This window comes from Culex pipiens, chromosome 1 (assembly GCF_016801865.2).
Source record: "Culex pipiens pallens isolate TS chromosome 1, TS_CPP_V2, whole genome shotgun sequence".
NCBI lineage: Eukaryota > Metazoa > Arthropoda > Insecta > Diptera > Culicidae > Culex > Culex pipiens.
Window position 1 is genome coordinate 59,941,640 of NC_068937.1, and position 24,777 is coordinate 59,966,416.

Below are 24,777 nucleotides of genomic sequence, written 5' to 3' on the forward strand. Positions count from 1 at the left end.
GAAAATATTTCCAAACTCGAAGAATTGAAATCGAAAAATCAATCATCACTCCTAATGTAAACATTTACTGACGTGAGCAGGATAAACTCTTTGTTTACAAACTCACATTGACCCAATTACATTGTTTTGCTTGAAAAAACATTCCATCAGACGATTTGCTCCCGGTAGATCCCGGAGCTAACCTGAGTTTTGTTTAGATTCGGATGAACACGGATGAACTCGAACCTAAATTAGCTCTCGCATAAGTACCGCGGTGAGCTTGACGTGGGTGCCAAATTAGCTTTGCAACGCAATTAGGTCCCTGCGGTGGAGATGCCCTTAGACTACTTGCAACGCGGCTCTACTTTGTTCTAGCTGTTTCATTTTTCAAATAGAACTAAAACAGATCACCCGCAACGCGGAGTTGCAGTTTTATTTTTCGAGCAGTATTTAGAAACCGAAATAAAACTGCTCGACGAGTTTTTGTTTCAAACGTGAGACGATTTGGAACTGGAATTGAACTCAGTTTCAAAAAAAGTCAGATATATAGAGATATCCACGTTTTCTTAAACCCACACACACACACACACACACACACACACACACACACCATGATGCTGTGTTGATATTCATACGCACACAATCAAAAGCATTTTTTAAAACAACATTTTGACCAGCGCGTTGCGAGCATCGTGTTCTAGTTTCATTTCCGCCAGTTCTAAAAATTTAAAACTGCTCGCAATTTGAAACAATTTTAAAACATCGCGCTGCAAATACATAGTCTTAGACTGTCTGCAGCGCGAAGTTTTATAATTGTTACAAATTGCGAGCAGTTTTAAATTTTTAGAACTGGCGGAAATGAAACTAGAACACGATTCTCGCAATGCGCTGATCTAAATGTTGTTTCAAAAAAATGCTTTTAATTGTGTGCGTATGATTAGCAACTCAGCATCATAGTGTGTGTGTAAGAAAACGTCGATATCTCTATATATCTGTTTTTTTTTTTTTTAAATTGAGTTCTATTCCAGTTCCAAATCGTCTCACGTTTGAAACAAAAACTTGTAGTCTGTTTCAGTTCTATTTGAAAAATGGAACAGCTAGAACAAAGTAGAGCCGCGTTTCAAACAGTCTTTTTTTTTTGTGTAGAGCCTTAGTACCACTGCGACCAATTATAGGAATATTGTGGTGACAGTCTTAGACTACCTGCAACGCGGCTCTACTTTGTTCTAGCTGTTCCATTTTTAAAAAAGAACTGAAACTAGAATCTCCTCTGAAATTGATGTGTTCCATTTGTCATTTGCAAAAGATTTACGAAATCTGGCTTTTAGTTACCCCGTTCTCACATTGTAACAAAATTACGCTTACGTAATTAAGAACGCTACCTTAGCAGTGTATGACAAAAACAAAAAAAGACTTAAAATATTGATTTCAAATATTTCCACAAGATGTCGAATGTCAAGATTTTTTTTTTGGAATAGGTCCTATCGAGGGGACAACCGCTGCAGGAACAGCCGGTTCTGCTTGACTTGAAGTTTCTTCCGGTGAGAAGCGGCTAACTACAGAGGATCTTGTGTGTAAATGTTAGTGGGCGGGGAGCCGATTACCCGCGGCCTACTCGGGAATGAAGCAATGTTGGATAACAAGTAAATGTGGTTGAAATTCTCATCTATATTCAAATTAAAATGTATCATAAGCTAACTTCCGCTCCTAGTCGTCGCTTGTTATGCTTTTCGATTTGATATCGAATCAAGACGTGCTCCTTGTTGTCTCCCAGTTCGTAACAATCCGTTGAATCTGATTTGCCGCTCAATATCTCTGGATGGCGTGTCCAAAACGCATCATCGATCATATCCTCGAAAATGGGCACTATCAAGGATAGTTTTTTGTCGTTGGTTAGTTTTACCTTTTTGCGCATTAGTGTGGTTCCCTTCCGGAACATGACCGGTACGTTGTTGTAGTTGATGTTGAATTCTTTGAACAAAATTTCGTTTTTATCACTCGAAAGAGTACCACGAAGTCGTTCTTCCGCCTAAAAGCAGGGTAAAATAATGAGTTGGTTCTGGATAGATGATAGATTTTAAAGCTTACTTCTGCATTGGTTAACCCGGAAGCGACCAGATTCCAGAAACTGGTATTATAAAGGTTATTGATGTGTACATCCGCTTGCCGCCAGCTCATGTAGTCGCGTAGGTTCTGATCGGTTGGATACAGAACGGCACGCGAGTCGAACACGGGTGGATATTTTAGTTCCAGCGTGTCCTGGAAGATTGTACGCCAGTTGAAGATGTACGCCGAGGTAAACAGACTGCCTACGTAGCTGATGAGCTTGTCCCGGCGGCGGTTGTAGACACTTGTGTCCCGCCGGAATATAAACGAATACTCGTCGCTCTGACCGTATGCCAGCACAATTTCGTTGAATTCCTGCAGCACGTGGACTGCTGCCAGATTCATGAGATTCAACCCGCGTTCGTCGTTGGGTTTGAGAAAGTTGTGCACGTCACAGAATTTGTGAAATCCCTTTCCATCGATTCGGACCACAATCCAACAGTTTTTCTGTAAAATATCCGCGTGCTCGTAACTTTTCACGTATTCAAATCGGCTGTTGGCCATGCTTGTTGAACAAATTGAACGTAAAATTACGTGGTTTGTTGTTGCGGCTCCACGTTGTAACAAGGACCTTAACATTTTTTTTTGTTTGACAGGTAAACAAACAAATGCAAAATTTGTACGTATTTTATAGAAAATCTGCAAAAGACAGCTGCAGATTTTTGTTCAGTACAAATGCATAGGGGGTAGGAAACGACTTTTTTTTTCCGCGATAGCTCCTTTGGAAAAATCGTCAATCAGTTTTCGGACCGAAACTGTCACGTATTAGTCATTCCATCAAACATAAGTTTTAAGATTAAAATTTTAGGCTTAAAATTTGCGATTTTAGTGCAAAATTGTAACCGTTGGTGGACAGAACTATCTTCCAGTGGTAGGTGAACGGCGAGGGAATCGATTAAGCACAAAAGGCAGGTGCAATTCGACACGAGTGAGGCGCAAAAAGCAAAACCATGGACAGCAAGGGCAGAAATGTAATTGTCTGTGATAATGGAACCGGGGTAAGTAATTTTTCACTGCAATGATAAAAATGATAACAGGAACCACTCCCTTTTGCATGGGATGGAGCCAAATCTCCGAAGGAAGTGTACATTTTGATCGAAATAAAGTTGTTTTCTCTCATGTTACCCATTGCGGAAAGTGGCTCTGCATGGGAGGTGTAGTTTTACAGTGTCCACCGAATATGTTGGAACGGTTGACTAACTCACTTTCCATTCTTTCTTTTCAGTTCGTCAAGTGCGGTTACGCAGGTATAGCAATCAATCCATCCAAATTTAATAAACCAATTCATCTGATTATAATTAACATTTTGATTGAACTTTAATCCAACAAAAAAGGAAGTAACTTCCCGGCGCATATATTTCCCTCAATGGTCGGCCGACCCATCATCCGGGCGGTCAATAAAATTGGCGACATCGAAGTTAAGGTAAGCTTGGGCGTTTCGGGAACATCCCGCCGGATCACTCACCTCATGGGATCGCTCATTCATTTACGATATGTGCATTTGGTTCCTTATACATCTTGACTTTGTGCTAGAGTGGTCCGTAACTGATATCGAAACAATTTAACTATTTGCAGGATTTACATGTTGATGTAAGTCGTTTTAGTTGAGATGGATTAATGCGCAGAGCAGGTTTTTATTCGCGCTAGAGCCACCTCTAGAATGTTTCTGTTTGTTTGATTTTTCTTTGTTGGTTTTGCTGCCGAATGTTCTGAGTTTTATTTACAATAGATTTTTACACTAACTCGTTTTACCTTTTCAAATGACCACCAACTCATTCAAAAGCATTAGTGGGTTTTCAGCACAAACATTTAAAATCTCAAACAATTTCAGTAATTTAACTTCATATTGCAACTCATACTAACACAGTACTTAAACGTCTTTACCCTTTTGTATTTTTGCTTTTTTTTTCTAATTCTTCACGCCTAAACTCATAATAAACCAAAAAACATCCGATTGAAATTGCAACCATGCTCGCTTCCATTGTCCATCTACGATTGGAAAATTTCATAATTCACACATCTCGGGAACCTCCGTCATTCCTAATCACACCGATTTTTTGATGTACCTGCTGTGTACGTGTGTTTGTGTCTCTTCGGTGTTCCTTAAACAATAAAATAACCCAATTGAACATACGTGTAACAAGGACGTTGGGGCGACTACCACGCTGCCTGTAAGTATCACGAGCTTCCGGAAATCATAATCCCACAACACATTCGCGTAGGCTGTATTCGTCTTATTTATAGTACGTTTAACAGTTTGGCTCTGTGCACCACAATTCCCTTCTGTCGTCGATCGTAAGCTCACGCTAGTTAGCATCCAAACCCAGCATCCAAATTTCGAAAACCGCTACCTAGCATCCAAATCCAGCATCCAAATTTCGAAAACCGCTAGCTAGCATCCAGATCCAGCATCCAAGTTTAAAGTACTTAAAAAAGTTGTTTTAAGTTACTATTTAGCTCAGAACAGTCAAAATATTGAATTCTGAGACGAAAACCACATTAATAAATCCTTTCAAAAATATAAAAAAACCCGGATGCTGGCATGTTTTCTTAACGTAATTCATCACCCAAAGTTTATGAACTCATTTTTGGGGTTTTCTGAACATATTTTAATCAAAACCACGTTGGATGCTGGGTTTATCCAATTTTATTGGGACTTGGAATATTTGATATTTGAATTTCTCAATATTTGGCTAATTTAATATTTTAAATCCTGGATGCTGGCATGTTTTCTTAACGTAATTCACCAACTAATGTTTCTAAACTCATTTTTGGGGTTCTCTGAACATATTTGAATCAAAACCAAGTTGGATGCTGGGTTTTTCCAATTTTATTGGGACTTGGAATATTTGATATTTGAATTTCTCAATATTTGGCTAATTTAAAATTTTCAATCTTGGATGCTGGCATGTTTTCTGAACGTAATTCATCAATCAATGTTTCTAAACTCATTTTTGGGGTTCTCTGAACATATTTGAATCAAAACCAAGTTGGATGCTGGGTTTATCCAATTTTTTTGGGACTTGGAATATTTGATATTTGAATTTCTCAATATTTGGCTAATTTAAAATTTTAAATCCTGGATGCTGGCATGTTTTCTGAACGTAATTCACCAACTAATGTTTCTAAACTCATTTTTGGGGTTCTCTGAACATATTTGAATCAAAACCAAGTTGGATGCTGGTTTTATCCAATTTTATTGGGACTTGGAATATTTGATATTTGAATTTCTCAATATTTGGCTAATTTAATATTTTATATCTTGGATGCTGGCATGTTTTCTGAACGTAATTCATCAACCAATGTTTCTAAACTCATTTTTGGGGTTCTCTGAACATATTTGAATCAAAACCAAGTTGGATGCTGGGTTTATCCAATTTTATTGGGACTTGGAATATTTGATATTTGAATTTCTCAATATTTGGCTAATTTAATATTTTATATCTTGGATGCTGGCATGTTTTCTGAACGTAATTCATCAACCAATGTTTCTAAACTCATTTTTGGGGTTCTCTGAACATATTTGAATCAAAACCAAGTTGGATGCTGGGTTTATCCAATTTTATTGGGACTTGGAATATTTGATATTTGAATTTCTCAATATTTGGCTAATTTAATATTTTAAATCCTGGATGCTGGCATGTTTTCTGAACGTAATTCACCAACTAATGTTTCTAAACTCATTTTTGGGGTTCTCTGAACATATTTGAATCAAAACCAAGTTGGATGCTGGGTTTATCCAATTTTATTGGGACTTGGAATATTTGATATTTGAATTTCTCAATATTTGGCTAATTTAAAATTTTAAATCCTGGATGCTGGCATGTTTTCTGAACGTAATTCACCAACTAATGTTTCTAAACTCATTTTTGGGGTTCTCTGAACATATTTGAATCAAAACCAAGTTGGATGCTGGGTTTATCCAATTTTATTGGGACTTGGAATATTTGATATTTGAATTTCTCAATATTTGGCTAATTTAAAATTTTAAATCCTGGATGCTGGCATGTTTTCTGAACGTAATTCACCAACTAATGTTTCTAAACTCATTTTTGGGGTTCTCTGAACATATTTGAATCAAAACCAAGTTGGATGCTGGGTTTATCCAATTTTATTGGGACTTGGAATATTTGATATTTGAATTTCTCAATATTTGGCTAATTTAATATTTTATATCTTGGATGCTGGCATGTTTTCTGAACGTAATTAATCAACCAATGTTTCTAAACTCATTTTTGGGGTTCTCTGAACATATTTGAATCAAAACCAAGTTGGATGCTGGGTTTTTCCAATTTTATTGGGACTTGGAATATTTGATATTTGAATTTCTCAATATTTGGCTAATTTAAAATTTTCAATCTTGGATGCTGGCATGTTTTCTGAACGTAATTCATCAACCAATGTTTCTAAACTCATTTTTGGGGTTCTCTGAACATATTTGAATCAAAACCAAGTTGGATGCTGGGTTTATCCAATTTTATTGGGACTTGGAATATTTGATATTTGAATTTCTCAATATTTGGCTAATTTAAAATTTTAAATCCTGGATGCTGGCATGTTTTCTGAACGTAATTCACCAACTAATGTTTCTAAACTCATTTTTGGGGTTCTCTGAACATATTTGAATCAAAACCAAGTTGGATGCTGGGTTTATCCAATTTTATTGGGACTTGGAATATTTGATATTTGAATTTCTCAATATTTGGCTAATTTAATATTTTAAATCCTGGATGCTGGCATGTTTTCTGAACGTAATTCACCAACTAATGTTTCTAAACTCATTTTTGGGGTTTTCTGAACATATTTGAATCAAAACCAAGTTGGATGCTGGGTTTATCCAATTTTATTGGGACTTGGAATATTTGATATTTGAATTTCTCAATATTTGGCTAATTTAATATTTTATATCTTGGATGCTGGCATGTTTTCTGAACGTAATTCATCAACCAATGTTTCTAAACTCATTTTTGGGGTTCTCTGAACATATTTGAATCAAAACCAAGTTGGATGCTGGGTTTATCCAATTTTATTGGGACTTGGAATATTTGATATTTGAATTTCTCAATATTTGGCTAATTTAATATTTTATATCTTGGATGCTGGCATGTTTTCTGAACGTAATTCATCAACCAATGTTTCTAAACTCATTTTTGGGGTTCTCTGAACATATTTGAATCAAAACCAAGTTGGATGCTGGGTTTATCCAATTTTATTGGGACTTGGAATATTTGATATTTGAATTTCTCAATATTTGGCTAATTTAATATTTTAAATCCTGGATGCTGGCATGTTTTCTTAACGTAATTCACCAACTAATGTTTCTAAACTCATTTTTGGGGTTCTCTGAACATATTTGAATCAAAACCAAGTTGGATGCTGGGTTTATCCAATTTTATTGGGACTTGGAATATTTGATATTTGAATTTCTCAATATTTGGCTAATTTAATATTTTATATCTTGGATGCTGGCATGTTTTCTGAACGTAATTCATCAACCAATGTTTCTAAACTCATTTTTGGGGTTCTCTGAACATATTTGAATCAAAACCAAGTTGGATGCTGGGTTTATCCAATTTTATTGGGACTTGGAATATTTGATATTTGAATTTCTCAATATTTGGCTAATTTAATATTTTATATCTTGGATGCTGGCATGTTTTCTGAACGTAATTCATCAACCAATGTTTCTAAACTCATTTTTGGGGTTCTCTGAACATATTTGAATCAAAACCAAGTTGGATGCTGGGTTTATCCAATTTTATTGGGACTTGGAATATTTGATATTTGAATTTCTCAATATTTGGCTAATTTAAAATTTTAAATCCTGGATGCTGGCATGTTTTCTGAACGTAATTCACCAACTAATGTTTCTAAACTCATTTTTGGGGTTCTCTGAACATATTTGAATCAAAACCAAGTTGGATGCTGGGTTTATCCAATTTTATTGGGACTTGGAATATTTGATATTTGAATTTCTCAATATTTGGCTAATTTAATATTTTAAATCCTGGATGCTGGCATGTTTTCTTAACGTAATTCACCAACTAATGTTTCTAAACTCATTTTTGGGGTTCTCTGAACATATTTGAATCAAAACCAAGTTGGATGCTGGGTTTATCCAATTTTATTGGGACTTGGAATATTTGATATTTGAATTTCTCAATATTTGGCTAATTTAATATTTTATATCTTGGATGCTGGCATGTTTTCTGAACGTAATTCATCAACCAATGTTTCTAAACTCATTTTTGGGGTTCTCTGAACATATTTGAATCAAAACCAAGTTGGATGCTGGGTTTATCCAATTTTATTGGGACTTGGAATATTTGATATTTGAATTTCTCAATATTTGGCTAATTTAATATTTTAAATCCTGGATGCTGGCATGTTTTCTTAACGTAATTCACCAACTAATGTTTCTAAACTCATTTTTGGGGTTCTCTGAACATATTTGAATCAAAACCAAGTTGGATGCTGGGTTTATCCAATTTTATTGGGACTTGGAATATTTGATATTTGAATTTCTCAATATTTGGCTAATTTAATATTTTATATCTTGGATGCTGGCATGTTTTCTGAACGTAATTCATCAACCAATGTTTCTAAACTCATTTTTGGGGTTCTCTGAACATATTTGAATCAAAACCAAGTTGGATGCTGGGTTTATCCAATTTTATTGGGACTTGGAATATTTGATATTTGAATTTCTCAATATTTGGCTAATTTAATATTTTATATCTTGGATGCTGGCATGTTTTCTGAACGTAATTCATCAACCAATGTTTCTAAACTCATTTTTGGGGTTCTCTGAACATATTTGAATCAAAACCAAGTTGGATGCTGGGTTTATCCAATTTTATTAGGACTTGGAATATTTGATATTTGAATTTCTCAATATTTGGCTAATTTAAAATTTTAAATCCTGGATGCTGGCATGTTTTCTGAACGTAATTCACCAACTAATGTTTCTAAACTCATTTTTGGGGTTCTCTGAACATATTTGAATCAAAACCAAGTTGGATGCTGGGTTTATCCAATTTTATTGGGACTTGGAATATTTGATATTTGAATTTCTCAATATTTGGCTAATTTAATATTTTAAATCCTGGATGCTGGCATGTTTTCTTAACGTAATTCACCAACTAATGTTTCTAAACTCATTTTTGGGGTTTTCTGAACATATTTGAATCAAAACCAAGTTGGATGCTGGGTTTATCCAATTTTATTGGGACTTGGAATATTTGATATTTGAATTTCTCAATATTTGGCTAATTTAAAATTTTCAATCTTGGATGCTGGCATGTTTTCTGAACGTAATTCATCAACCAATGTTTCTAAACTCATTTTTGGGGTTCTCTGAACATATTTGAATCAAAACCAAGTTGGATGCTGGGTTTATCCAATTTTATTGGGACTTGGAATATTTGATATTTGAATTTCTCAATATTTGGCTAATTTAAAATTTTAAATCCTGGATGCTGGCATGTTTTCTGAACGTAATTCACCAACTAATGTTTCTAAACTCATTTTTGGGGTTCTCTGAACATATTTGAATCAAAACCAAGTTGGATGCTGGGTTTATCCAATTTTATTGGGACTTGGAATATTTGATATTTGAATTTCTCAATATTTGGCTAATTTAATATTTTAAATCCTGGATTCTGGCATGTTTTCTTAACGTAATTCACCAACTAATGTTTCTAAACTCATTTTTGGGGTTTTCTGAACATATTTGAATCAAAACCAAGTTGGATGCTGGGTTTATCCAATTTTATTGGGACTTGGAATATTTGATATTTGAATTTCTCAATATTTGGCTAATTTAATATTTTATATCTTGGATGCTGGCATGTTTTCTGAACGTAATTCATCAACCAATGTTTCTAAACTCATTTTTGGGGTTCTCTGAACATATTTGAATCAAAACCAAGTTGGATGCTGGGTTTATCCAATTTTATTGGGACTTGGAATATTTGATATTTGAATTTCTCAATATTTGGCTAATTTAATATTTTATATCTTGGATGCTGGCATGTTTTCTGAACGTTATTCATCAACCAATGTTTCTAAACTCATTTTTGGGGTTCTCTTAAAATATTTGAATCAAAACCAAGTTGGATGCTGGGTTTATCCAATTTTATTGGGACTTGGAATATTTGATATTTGAATTTCTCAATATTTGGCTAATTTAATATTTTAAATCCTGGATGCTGGCATGTTTTCTTAACGTAATTCACCAACTAATGTTTCTAAACTCATTTTTGGGGTTCTCTGAACATATTTGAATCAAAACCAAGTTGGATGCTGGGTTTATCCAATTTTATTGGGACTTGGAATATTTGATATTTGAATTTCTCAATATTTGGCTAATTTAATATTTTATATCTTGGATGCTGGCATGTTTTCTGAACGTAATTCATCAACCAATGTTTCTAAACTCATTTTTGGGGTTCTCTGAACATATTTGAATCAAAACCAAGTTGGATGCTGGGTTTATCCAATTTTATTGGGACTTGGAATATTTGATATTTGAATTTCTCAATATTTGGCTAATTTAAAATTTTAAATCCTGGATGCTGGCATGTTTTCTGAACGTAATTCACCAACTAATGTTTCTAAACTCATTTTTGGGGTTCTCTGAACATATTTGAATCAAAACCAAGTTTGATGCTGGGTTTATCCAATTTTATTGGGACTTGGAATATTTGATATTTGAATTTCTCAATATTTGGCTAATTTAATATTTTAAATCCTGGATGCTGGCATGTTTTCTTAACGTAATTCACCAACTAATGTTTCTAAACTCATTTTTGGGGTTCTCTGAACATATTTGAATCAAAACCAAGTTGGATGCTGGGTTTATCCAATTTTATTGGGACTTGGAATATTTGATATTTGAATTTCTCAATATTTGGCTAATTTAAAATTTTAAATCCTGGATGCTGGCATGTTTTCTGAACGTAATTCACCAACTAATGTTTCTAAACTCATTTTTGGGGTTCTCTGAACATATTTGAATCAAAACCAAGTTGGATGCTGGGTTTATCCAATTTTATTGGGACTTGGAATATTTGATATTTGAATTTCTCAATATTTGGCTAATTTAATATTTTATATCTTGGATGCTGGCATGTTTTCTGAACGTAATTCATCAACCAATGTTTCTAAACTCATTTTTGGGGTTCTCTGAACATATTTGAATCAAAACCAAGTTGGATGCTGGGTTTATCCAATTTTATTGGGACTTGGAATATTTGATATTTGAATTTCTCAATATTTGGCTAATTTAAAATTTTCAATCTTGGATGCTGGCATGTTTTCTGAACGTAATTCATCAACCAATGTTTCTAAACTCATTTTTGGGGTTTTCTGAACATATTCGAATCAAAACCAAGTTGGATACTGGGTTTATTCAATTTTATTGGGACTTGGAATATTTGATATTTGAATTTCTCAATATTTGGCTAATTTAATATTTTATATCTTGGATGCTGGCATGTTTTCTGAACGTAATTCATCAACCAATGTTTCTAAACTCATTTTTGGGGTTTTCTGAACATATTTGAATCAAAACCAAGTTGGATGCTGGGTTTATCCAATTTTATTGGGACTTGGAATATTTGATATTTGAATTTCTCAATATTTGGCTAATTTAAAATTTTAAATCCTGGATGCTGGCATGTTTTCTGAACGTAATTCACCAACTAATGTTTTTAAACTCATTTTTGGGGTTCTCTGAACATATTTGAATCAAAACCAAGTTGGATGCTGGGTTTATCCAATTTTATTGGGACTTGGAATATTTGATATTTGAATTTCTCAATATTTGGCTAATTTAAAATTTTCAATCTTGGATGCTGGCATGTTTTCTGAACGTAATTCATCAACCAATGTTTCTAAACTCATTTTTGGGGTTCTCTGAACATATTTGAATCAAAACCAAGTTGGATGCTGGGTTTATCCAATTTTATTGGGACTTGGAATATTTGATATTTGAATTTCTCAATATTTGGCTAATTTAAAATTTTAAATCCTGGATGCTGGCATGTTTTCTGAACGTAATTCATCAACCAATGTTTCTAAACTCATTTTTGGGGTTTTCTGAACATATTCGAATCAAAACCAAGTTGGATACTGGGTTTATTCAATTTTATTGGGACTTGGAATATTTGATATTTGAATTTCTCAATATTTGGCTAATTTAATATTTTATATCTTGGATGCTGGCATGTTTTCTGAACGTAATTCATCAACCAATGTTTCTAAACTCATTTTTGGGGTTTTCTGAACATATTTGAATCAAAACCAAGTTGGATGCTGGGTTTATCCAATTTTATTGGGACTTGGAATATTTGATATTTGAATTTCTCAATATTTGGCTAATTTAAAATTTTAAATCCTGGATGCTGGCATGTTTTCTGAACGTAATTCATCAACCAATGTTTCTAAACTCATTTTTGGGGTTCTCTGAACATATTTGAATCAAAACCAAGTTGGATGCTGGGTTTATCCAATTTTATTGGGACTTGGAATATTTGATATTTGAATTTCTCAATATTTGGCTAATTTAATATTTTATATCTTGGATGCTGGCATGTTTTCTGAACGTAATTCATCAACCAATGTTTCTAAACTCATTTTTGGGGTTCTCTGAACATATTTGAATCAAAACCAAGTTGGATGCTGGGTTTATCCAATTTTATTGGGACTTGGAATATTTGATATTTGAATTTCTCAATATTTGGCTAATTTAATATTTTATATCTTGGATGCTGGCATGTTTTCTGAACGTAATTCATCAACCAATGTTTCTAAACTCATTTTTGGGGTTCTCTGAACATATTTGAATCAAAACCAAGTTGGATGCTGGGTTTATCCAATTTTATTGGGACTTGGAATATTTGATATTTGAATTTCTCAATATTTGGCTAATTTAATATTTTAAATCCTGGATGCTGGCATGTTTTCTTAACGTAATTCACCAACTAATGTTTCTAAACTCATTTTTGGGGTTCTCTGAACATATTTGAATCAAAACCAAGTTGGATGCTGGGTTTATCCAATTTTATTGGGACTTGGAATATTTGATATTTGAATTTCTCAATATTTGGCTAATTTAAAATTTTCAATCTTGGATGCTGGCATGTTTTCTGAACGTAATTCATCAACCAATGTTTCTAAACTCATTTTTGGGGTTCTCTGAACATATTTGAATCAAAACCAAGTTGGATGCTGGGTTTATCCAATTTTATTGGGACTTGGAATATTTGATATTTGAATTTCTCAATATTTGGCTAATTTAAAATTTTAAATCTTGTATGCTGGCATGTTTTCTGAACGTAATTCATCAACCAATGTTTCTAAACTCATTTTTGGGGTTCTCTGAACATATTTGAATCAAAACCAAGTTGGATGCTGGGTTTATCCAATTTTATTGGGACTTGGAATATTTGATATTTGAATTTCTCAATATTTGGCTAATTTAATATTTTAAATCTTGGATGCTGGCATGTTTTCTGAACGTAATTCATCAACCAATGTTTCTAAACTCATTTTTGGGGTTCTCTGAACATATTTGAATCAAAACCAAGTTGGATGCTGGGTTTATCCAATTTTATTGGGACTTGGAATATTTGATATTTGAATTTCTCAATATTTGGCTAATTTAATATTTTATATCTTGGATGCTGGCATGTTTTCTGAACGTAATTCATCAACCAATGTTTCTAAACTCATTTTTGGGGTTCTCTGAACATATTTGAATCAAAACCAAGTTGGATGCTGGGTTTATCCAATTTTATTGGGACTTGGAATATTTGATATTTGAATTTCTCAATATTTGGCTAATTTAAAATTTTCAATCTTGGATGCTGGCATGTTTTCTGAACGTAATTCATCAACCAATGTTTCTAAACTCATTTTTGGGGTTCTCTGAACATATTTGAATCAAAACCAAGTTGGATGCTGGGTTTTTCCAATTTTATAAGGACTTGGAATATTTGATATTTGAATTTCTCAATATTTGGCTAATTTAAAATTTTCAATCTTGGATGCTGGCATGTTTTCTGAACGTAATTCATCAACCAATGTTTCTAAACTCATTTTTGGGGTTCTCTGAACATATTTGAATCAAAACCAAGTTGGATGCTGGGTTTATCCAATTTTATTGGGACTTGGAATATTTGATATTTGAATTTTTCAATATTTGGCTAATTTAATATTTTAAATCTTGGATGCTGGCATGTTTTCTGAACGTAATTCATCAACCAATGTCTCTAAACTCATTTTTGGGGTTCTCTGAACATATTTGAATCAAAACTTAGTTGGATGCTGGGTCTATCCAATTTTGGTGGGATTTGGAACATTTGGTGAATTACGTTAAGAAAACATGCCAGCATCCAGGATTTAAAATATTAAATTAGCCAAATATTGAGAAATTCAAATATCAAATATTCCAAGTCCCAATAAAATTGGATAAACCCAGCATCCAACTTGGTTTTGATTCAAATATGTTCAGAGAACCCCAAAAATGAGTTTAGAAACATTGGTTGATGAATTACGTTCAGAAAACATGCCAGCATCCAAGATTGAAAATTTTAAATTAGCCAAATATTGAGAAATTCAAATATCAAATATTCCAAGTCCTTATAAAATTGGAAAAACCCAGCATCCAACTTGGTTTTGATTCAAATATGTTCAGAGAACCCCAAAAATGAGTTTAGAAACATTGGTTGATGAATTACGTTCAGAAAACATGCCAGCATCCAAGATTGAAAATTTTAAATTAGCCAAATATTGAGAAATTCAAATATCAAATATTCCAAGTCCGTATAAAATTGGAAAAACCCAGCATCCAACTTGGTTTTGATTCAAATATGTTCAGAGAACCCCAAAAATGAGTTTAGAAACATTGGTTGATGAATTACGTTCAGAAAACATGCCAGCATCCAAGATTGAAAATTTTAAATTAGCCAAATATTGAGAAATTCAAATATCAAATATTCCAAGTCCCAATAAAATTGGATAAACCCAGCATCCAACTTGGTTTTGATTCAAATATGTTCAGAGAACCCCAAAAATGAGTTTAGAAACATTGGTTGATGAATTACGTTCAGAAAACATGCCAGCATCCAAGATTGAAAATTTTAAATTAGCCAAATATTGAGAAATTCAAATATCAAATATTCCAAGTCCTTATAAAATTGGAAAAACCCAGCATCCAACTTGGTTTTGATTCAAATATGTTCAGAGAACCCCAAAAATGAGTTTAGAAACATTGGTTGATGAATTACGTTCAGAAAACATGCCAGCATCCAAGATTGAAAATTTTAAATTAGCCAAATATTGAGAAATTCAAATATCAAATATTCCAAGTCCCAATAAAATTGGATAAACCCAGCATCCAACTTGGTTTTGATTCAAATATGTTCAGAGAACCCCAAAAATGAGTTTAGAAACATTGGTTGATGAATTACGTTCAGAAAACATGCCAGCATCCAAGATGGAAAATTTTAAATTAGCCAAATATTGAGAAATTCAAATATCAAATATTCCAAGTCCTTATAAAATTGGAAAAACCCAGCATCCAACTTGGTTTTGATTCAAATATGTTCAGAGAACCCCAAAAATGAGTTTAGAAACATTGGTTGATGAATTACGTTCAGAAAACATGCCAGCATCCAAGATTGAAAATTTTAAATTAGCCAAATATTGAGAAATTCAAATATCAAATATTCCAAGTCCTTATAAAATTGGAAAAACCCAGCATCCAACTTGGTTTTGATTCAAATATGTTCAGAGAACCCCAAAAATGAGTTTAGAAACATTGGTTGATGAATTACGTTCAGAAAACATGCCAGCATCCAAGATTGAAAATTTTAAATTAGCCAAATATTGAGAAATTCAAATATCAAATATTCCAAGTCCCAATAAAATTGGATAAACCCAGCATCCAACTTGGTTTTGATTCAAATATGTTCAGAGAACCCCAAAAATGAGTTTAGAAACATTGGTTGATGAATTACGTTCAGAAAACATGCCAGCATCCAAGATGGAAAATTTTAAATTAGCCAAATATTGAGAAATTCAAATATCAAATATTCCAAGTCCTTATAAAATTGGAAAAACCCAGCATCCAACTTGGTTTTGATTCAAATATGTTCAGAGAACCCCAAAAATGAGTTTAGAAACATTGGTTGATGAATTACGTTCAGAAAACATGCCAGCATCCAAGATTGAAAATTTTAAATTAGCCAAATATTGAGAAATTCAAATATCAAATATTCCAAGTCCTTATAAAATTGGAAAAACCCAGCATCCAACTTGGTTTTGATTCAAATATGTTCAGAGAACCCCAAAAATGAGTTTAGAAACATTGGTTGATGAATTACGTTCAGAAAACATGCCAGCATCCAAGATTGAAAATTTTAAATTAGCCAAATATTGAGAAATTCAAATATCAAATATTCCAAGTCCCAATAAAATTGGATAAACCCAGCATCCAACTTGGTTTTGATTCAAATATGTTCAGAGAACCCCAAAAATGAGTTTAGAAACATTGGTTGATGAATTACGTTCAGAAAACATGCCAGCATCCAAGATGGAAAATTTTAAATTAGCCAAATATTGAGAAATTCAAATATCAAATATTCCAAGTCCTTATAAAATTGGAAAAACCCAGCATCCAACTTGGTTTTGATTCAAATATGTTCAGAGAACCCCAAAAATGAGTTTAGAAACATTGGTTGATGAATTACGTTCAGAAAACATGCCAGCATCCAAGATTGAAAATTTTAAATTAGCCAAATATTGAGAAATTCAAATATCAAATATTCCAAGTCCTTATAAAATTGGAAAAACCCAGCATCCAACTTGGTTTTGATTCAAATATGTTCAGAGAACCCCAAAAATGAGTTTAGAAACATTGGTTGATGAATTACGTTCAGAAAACATGCCAGCATCCAAGATTGAAAATTTTAAATTAGCCAAATATTGAGAAATTCAAATATCAAATATTCCAAGTCCTTATAAAATTGGAAAAACCCAGCATCCAACTTGGTTTTGATTCAAATATGTTCAGAGAACCCCAAAAATGAGTTTAGAAACATTGGTTGATGAATTACGTTCAGAAAACATGCCAGCATCCAAGATTGAAAATTTTAAATTAGCCAAATATTGAGAAATTCAAATATCAAATATTCCAAGTCCTTATAAAATTGGAAAAACCCAGCATCCAACTTGGTTTTGATTCAAATATGTTCAGAGAACCCCAAAAATGAGTTTAGAAACATTGGTTGATGAATTACGTTCAGAAAACATGCCAGCATCCAAGATTGAAAATTTTAAATTAGCCAAATATTGAGAAATTCAAATATCAAATATTCCAAGTCCCAATAAAATTGGATAAACCCAGCATCCAACTTGGTTTTGATTCAAATATGTTCAGAGAACCCCAAAAATGAGTTTAGAAACATTGGTTGATGAATTACGTTCAGAAAACATGCCAGCATCCAAGATGGAAAATTTTAAATTAGCCAAATATTGAGAAATTCAAATATCAAATATTCCAAGTCCTTATAAAATTGGAAAAACCCAGCATCCAACTTGGTTTTGATTCAAATATGTTCAGAGAACCCCAAAAATGAGTTTAGAAACATTGGTTGATGAATTACGTTCAGAAAACATGCCAGCATCCAAGATTGAAAATTTTAAATTAGCCAAATATTGAGAAATTCAAATATCAAATATTCCAAGTCCTTATAAAATTGGAAAAACCCAGCATCCAACTTGGTTTTGATTCAAATATGTTCAGAGAACCCCAAAAATGAGTTTAGAAACATTGGTTGATGAATTACGTTCAGAAAACATGCCAGCATCCAAGATTGAAAATTTTAAATTAGCCAAATATTGAGAAATTCAAATATCAAATATTCCAAGTCCCAATAAAATTGGATAAACCCAGCATCCAACTTGGTTTTGATTCAAATATGTTCAGAGAACCCCAAAAATGAGTTTAGAAACATTGGTTGATGAATTACGTTCAGAAAACATGCCAGCATCCAAGATTGAAAATTTTAAATTAGCCAAATATTGAGAAATTCAAATATCAAATATTCCAAGTCCTTATAAAATTGGAAAAACCCAGCATCCAACTTGGTTTTGATTCAAATATGTTCAGAGAACCCCAAAAATGAGTTTAGAAACATTGGTTGATGAATTACGTTCAGAAAACATGCCAGCATCCAAGATTGAAAATTTTAAATTAGCCAAATATTGAGAAATTCAAATATCAAATATTCCAAGTCCCAATAAAATTGGATAAACCCAGCATCCAACTTGGTTTTGATTCAAATATGTTCAGAGAACCCCAAAAATGAGTTTAGAAACATTGGTTGATGAATTACGTTCAGAAAACATGCCAGCATCCAAGAGTGAAAATTTTAAATTAGCCAAATATTGAGAAATTCAAATATCAAATATTCCAAGTCCTTATAAAATTGGATAAACCCAGCATCCAACTTGGTTTTGATTCAAATATGTTCAGAGAACCCCAAAAATGAGTTTAGAAACATTGGTTGATGAATTACGTTCAGAAAACATGCCAGCATCCAAGATTGAAAATTTTAAATTAGCCAAATATTGAGAAATTCAAATATCAAATATTCCAAGTCCCAATAAAATTGGATAAACCCAGCATCCAACTTGGTTTTGATTCAAATATGTTCAGAGAACCCCAAAAATGAGTTTAGAAACATTGGTTGATGAATTACGTTCAGAAAACATGCCAGCATCCAAGATTGAAAATTTTAAATTAGCCAAATATTGAGAAATTCAAATATCAAATATTCCAAGTCCCAATAAAATTGGATAAACCCAGCATCCAACTTGGTTTTGATTCAAATATGTTCAGAGAACCCCAAAAATGAGTTTAGAAACATTGGTTGATGAATTACGTTCAGAAAACATGCCAGCATCCAAGATTGAAAATTTTAAATTAGCCAAATATTGAGAAATTCAAATATCAAATATTCCAAGTCCCAATAAAATTGGAAAAACCCAGCATCCAACGTGGTTTTGATTCAAATATGTTCAGAGAACCCCAAAAATGAGTTTAGAAACATTGGTTGATGAATTACGTTCAGAAAACATGCCAGCATCCAAGATTGAAAATTTTAAATTAGCCAAATATTGAGAAATTCAAATATCAAATATTCCAAGTCCCAATAAAATTGGATAAACCCAGCATCCAACTTGGTTTTGATTCAAATATGTTCAGAGAACCCCAAAAATGAGTTTAGAAACATTGGTTGATGAATTACGTTCAGAAAACATGCCAGCATCCAAGATTGAAAATTTTAAATTAGCCAAATATTGAGAAATTCAAATATCAAATATTCCAAGTCCCAATAAAATTGGAAAAACCCAGCATCCAACGTGGTTTTGATTGAAATATGTTCAGAGAACCCCAAAAATGAGTTTAGAAACATTGGTTGATGAATTACGTTCAGAAAACATGCCAGCATCCAAGATTGAAAATTTTAAATTAGCCAAATATTGAGAAATTCAAATATCAAATATTCCAAGTCCTTATAAAATTGGAAAAACCCAGCATCCAACTTGGTTTTGATTCAAATATGTTCAGAGAACCCCAAAAATGAGTTTAGAAACATTGGTTGATGAATTACGTTCAGAAAACTTGCCAGCATCCAAGATTGAAAATTTTAAATTAGCCAAATATTGAGAAATTCAAATATCAAATATTCCAAGTCCCAATAAAATTGGATAAACCCAGCATCCAACTTGGTTTTGATTCAAATATGTTCAGAGAACCTCAAAAATGAGTTTAGAAACATTGGTTGATGAATTACGTTCAGAAAACATGCCAGCATCCAAGATTGAAAATTTTAAATTAGCCAAATATTGAGAAATTCAAATATCAAATATTCCAAGTCCTTATAAAATTGGAAAAACCCAGCATTCAACTTGGTTTTGATTCAAATATGTTCAGAGAACCCCAAAAATGAGTTTAGAAACATTGGTTGATGAATTACGTTCAGAAAACATGCCAGCATCCAAGATTGAAAATTTTAAATTTGCCAAATATTGAGAAATTCAAATATCAAATATTCCAAGTCCTTATAAAATTGGAAAAACCCAGCATTCAACTTGGTTTTGATTCAAATATGTTCAGAGAACCCCAAAAATGAGTTTAGAAACATTGGTTGATGAATTACGTTCAGAAAACATGCCAGCATCCAAGATTGAAAATTTTAAATTAGCCAAATATTGAGAAATTCAAATATCAAATATTCCAAGTCCCAATAAAATTGGATAAACCCAGCATCCAACTTGGTTTTGATTCAAATATGTTCAGAGAACCCCAAAAATGAGTTTAGAAACATTGGTTGATGAATTACGTTCAGAAAACATGCCAGCATCCAAGATTGAAAATTTTAAATTAGCCAAATATTGAGAAATTCAAATATCAAATATTCCAAGTCCCAATAAAATTGGATAAACCCAGCATCCAACTTGGTTTTGATTCAAATATGTTCAGAGAACCCCAAAAATGAGTTTAGAAACATTGGTTGATGAATTACGTTCAGAAAACATGCCAGCATCCAAGATTGAAAATTTTAAATTAGCCAAATATTGAGAAATTCAAATATCAAATATTCCAAGTCCCAATAAAATTGGATAAACCCAGCATCCAACTTGGTTTTGATTCAAATATGTTCAGAGAACCCCAAAAATGAGTTTAGAAACATTGGTTGATGAATTACGTTCAGAAAACATGCCAGCATCCAAGATTGAAAATTTTAAATTAGCCAAATATTGAGAAATTCAAATATCAAATATTCCAAGTCCTTATAAAATTGGAAAAACCCAGCATTCAACTTGGTTTTGATTCAAATATGTTCAGAGAACCCCAAAAATGAGTTTAGAAACATTGGTTGATGAATTACGTTCAGAAAACTTGCCAGCATCCAAGATTGAAAATTTTAAATTAGCCAAATATTGAGAAATTCAAATATCAAATATTCCAAGTCCCAATAAAATTGGATAAACCCAGCATCCAACTTGGTTTTGATTCAAATATGTTCAGAGAACCCCAAAAATGAGTTTAGAAACATTGGTTGATGAATTACGTTCAGAAAACATGCCAGCATCCAAGATTGAAAATTTTAAATTAGCCAAATATTGAGAAATTCAAATATCAAATATTCCAAGTCCTTATAAAATTGGAAAAACCCAGCATTCAACTTGGTTTTGATTCAAATATGTTCAGAGAACCCCAAAAATGAGTTTAGAAACATTGGTTGATGAATTACGTTCAGAAAACATGCCAGCATCCAAGATTGAAAATTTTAAATTAGCCAAATATTGAGAAATTCAAATATCAAATATTCCAAGTCCCAATAAAATTGGATAAACCCAGCATCCAACTTGGTTTTGATTCAAATATGTTCAGAGAACCCCAAAAATGAGTTTAGAAACATTGGTTGATGAATTACGTTCAGAAAACATGCCAGCATCCGGGTTTTTTTTTATATTTTTGAAAGGATTTATTAATGTGGTTTTCGTCTCAGAATTCAATATTTTGACTGTTCTGAGCTAAATAGTAACTTAAAACAACTTTTTTAAGTACTTTAAACTTGGATGCTGAATCTGGATGCTAGCTAGCGGTTTTCGAAATTTGGATGCTGGATTTGGATGCTAGGTAGCGGTTTTCGAAATTTGGATGCTGGGTTTGGATGCTAACTAGCGTGAGCTTCGATCGTACCTTGGTTTGTGTAGCTTGATTTAATTGTGCATTTGCCATTTTAAGTATTTTAACAAAAAAAAAAGATACATTAAATTTTGGTAGCAGCGCACCCTATGGAAACACTGTCTTTAGCTGTTGAACATTTTCCTACTTAAAGACTCTTGAAATCATTTTCATTCAATTTTTTGTCGCTTATTTTATTTTTATTGCAAACTGCAATTCAGGAAAAAAGGAGTAAAAGGAGTTCCTTCAAGCTCTCCTGTATTTCGCTGGTGTTCGGTGGATCCCGAATACCGAGATAACTTGGGACTATGGGGTTAGCATTGTCCTAGACTGTACTTCTGAGCATTACTAAACAATTTAATTGATAATGGTTTGATTGTAGAGCAAAAAAAGTAAAAAAAACGCGCAAAAAATTAAAATGTGGCTGAAAAAACATGAAAAAATTAATTAAACAAAAAGTAAAACGCGAAAAACTTGGATTTGAATTAATTTTGTTGAGTCCTCAAAAGACGAAGGACCGTTCGCTGTCTTATCCACTAGCGTGCCCAGCTCTTTGAGGAAGGTGGGGTAATATGGACGTTTTGAAAATTACGTCATTTATGGACACCTCCTGACAAAATTTAGAACAAATTTCTGAGGACGACCCTGTGCACGCAAGTGGTCTTATCATTTTCCAACCATTTCACTAATATAATTGCTGTTTGGTGTAGAACTACACGTCGTGTATCCCAACCTATTAGTAAAACTATTCCAACTATTCACCACAAAATTGATGTCATCAGCTGTTCCTGAGGTTTCATCCTAGATAATATCGAACCGCTCTATGACACAAAATTGCAATCCTTTTGTATAACATGTAAAAAGATTTTTGCGTACGGTTTGTTTTCCACTTAATCTGCTTGTACAATCTTGTTTATTTTTTCAATTACTTTTTCCCAAACATTCCTTTTTAAAAAGCAATCTATAGTTTCGATTAGTAAACGTTCGCTTTTTGCATTCTCTAGGATTTGATGGTCGGCGACGAGGCGTCCCAGCTGCGCTCGCTGCTCGAGGTGTCCTACCCGATGGAGAACGGCGTGGTGCGCAACTGGGAGGACATGTGCCACGTGTGGGACTACACGTTCGGGCCGAAAAAGATGAACATCGATCCGACCAACACGAAGATCCTGCTGACCGAACCGCCGATGAATCCGACCAAGAATCGGGAAAAGATGATCGAAGTGATGTTTGAAAAGTATGGCTTTGACTCGACTTACATTGCGATCCAGGCGGTGTTGACGCTGTACGCGCAGGGCTTGATCAGTGGAGTGGTGATCGACTCGGGTGACGGCGTAACGCACATTTGTCCGGTGTACGAGGAGTTTGCGCTGCCCCATTTGACCCGGCGGTTGGACATTGCGGGGCGGGACATTACGAGGTATCTGATCAAGCTGTTGCTGCTTCGTGGTTATGCGTTCAATCATTCGGCGGACTTTGAGACCGTGCGCATGATGAAGGAAAAGTTGTGCTACATTGGCTACGATATCGAGATGGAACAGCGGCTGGCACTGGAGACGACCGTACTGGTTGAGTCGTACACGGTGAGTAGCCCGGGAATTCCGACTGCTGAATGCATGTTGAATTAATCCCCGTTCCCATTTTTAGTTACCGGACGGGCGGGTCATTAAGGTCGGTGGCGAGCGGTTCGAAGCTCCGGAAGCCCTCTTCCAGCCCCATTTGATCAACGTGGAGGGCCAGGGCATTGCCGAGCTGGTGTTCTCCACCATCCAGGCGGCCGACATCGACATGCGTTCGGAGCTGTACAAGCACATTGTGCTGTCGGGCGGTTCCACCATGTACCCGGGTCTGCCGAGTCGCTTGGAGCGCGAAATCAAGCAGCTCTACCTGGAACGGGTGCTGAAGAACGACTGCGAAAAACTATCCAAGTTTAAGATTCGCATCGAGGATCCGCCGAGACGGAAAGATATGGTGTTTATCGGTAAGCGGGGACTCTTCGAAGCAATGTCACAACATGATTAACCACATTTTTTTTATTTGCAGGTGGTGCCGTCCTGGCGGAGGTAACAAAGGACCGCGACGCATTCTGGATGTCCAAAGCCGAATACCAGGAGCAAGGCCTAAATGTGCTGAAGAAGCTTAGTGCAAGAACAAGCAACTAAACCAAATCGTCGTTCGAGGGATCCCAATTACATCGCAAAATTTGCCAAACCAAACCCGGTTGGAAAATGTATTTTTGTCGCGTTACGAGGAATTTTTAATCAAAACTTGTTCTCTCCCACACAACTAAACCATGAACATATAGGAATGCATTTAAATCACACAAACAAACACACGTGAATGGACGAGTTTTTAACATTTGCGTTAGGTTCGTTGATTGGGTTGTTAGTTTTGGAAAACAGAGCGAGAGAGAGAAAGTCGGTCGCCGCCAATGATCAAGCATTAAAAGTATTCCGCAGAGTGAGTCACGTGTTGGATGGAAAGACTATACAATACTATCGATAAGATTGCGTTTAACGAGGTTTAATCCTAGATTTATTGAAGAAAGGGAAAGTGAATGTATAAGCAAATATCTAAATTTTTATCAGTTAATTGTATATCATTTTACATTGTTTCTATCTAATTTTCATTTAGACTAGTTGTATGTATGTATTGCTAATGGAAATATAAGGTTATTTTCCCGCTACAATATACTTGGTTTATTTCTATTGTTATTAATAAAAGAAACCGATGTCTAACACTCTGAAAACTCCTATTGAGCAGTTCTCTCAGATTTCGGTCATTCGATTTTTTTTTGTATTTTTTAATCCGACTGAAACTTTGTTGGTGTCTTCGGTATGCACAAAAAAGCCATTTTGCATCATTAGTTTGTCCATATAATTTGCCATACAAATTTGGCAGCTGTCCATACAAAAATGATGTATGAA

The 24,777-nt window shown here is 33.9% G+C and overlaps 2 protein-coding genes across 3 annotated transcripts; one reads left to right on the forward strand and one right to left on the reverse strand.

Annotated features, from left to right (window-relative positions):
• Positions 1-1,627: 1,627 nt before the first annotated feature.
• On the reverse strand, positions 1,628-2,809 carry LOC120429691 (probable tRNA(His) guanylyltransferase). The gene is made up of 2 exons (XM_039594726.2): positions 2,068-2,809; positions 1,628-2,008 (listed from the first exon to the last, which is right to left on the reverse strand). The coding sequence occupies exons 1-2, from the start codon at positions 2,662-2,664 to the stop codon at positions 1,667-1,669; spliced, it is 939 nt and encodes a 312-aa protein (XP_039450660.1). The 5' UTR covers positions 2,665-2,809; the 3' UTR covers positions 1,628-1,666.
• Positions 2,810-2,866: 57 nt separating this feature from the next.
• LOC120429690 (actin-related protein 2) lies at positions 2,867-24,541 on the forward strand. Of its 2 annotated transcripts, XM_039594724.2 has the most exons (7): positions 2,867-3,083; positions 3,311-3,332; positions 3,420-3,508; positions 3,661-3,675; positions 22,858-23,433; positions 23,498-23,831; positions 23,894-24,541. In XM_039594724.2, exons 1-7 carry the CDS (start codon positions 3,036-3,038, stop codon positions 24,010-24,012), a joined length of 1,203 nt encoding a protein of 400 aa, XP_039450658.1. In that variant the 5' UTR covers positions 2,867-3,035; the 3' UTR covers positions 24,013-24,541. The 2 variants fall into 2 exon arrangements, with proteins under 2 accessions (XP_039450658.1, XP_039450659.1); XM_039594725.2 differs by lacking the exon at positions 3,661-3,675 and having other exon boundaries at positions 2,869-3,083.
• The last annotated feature ends 236 nt before the right edge of the window (positions 24,542-24,777 follow it).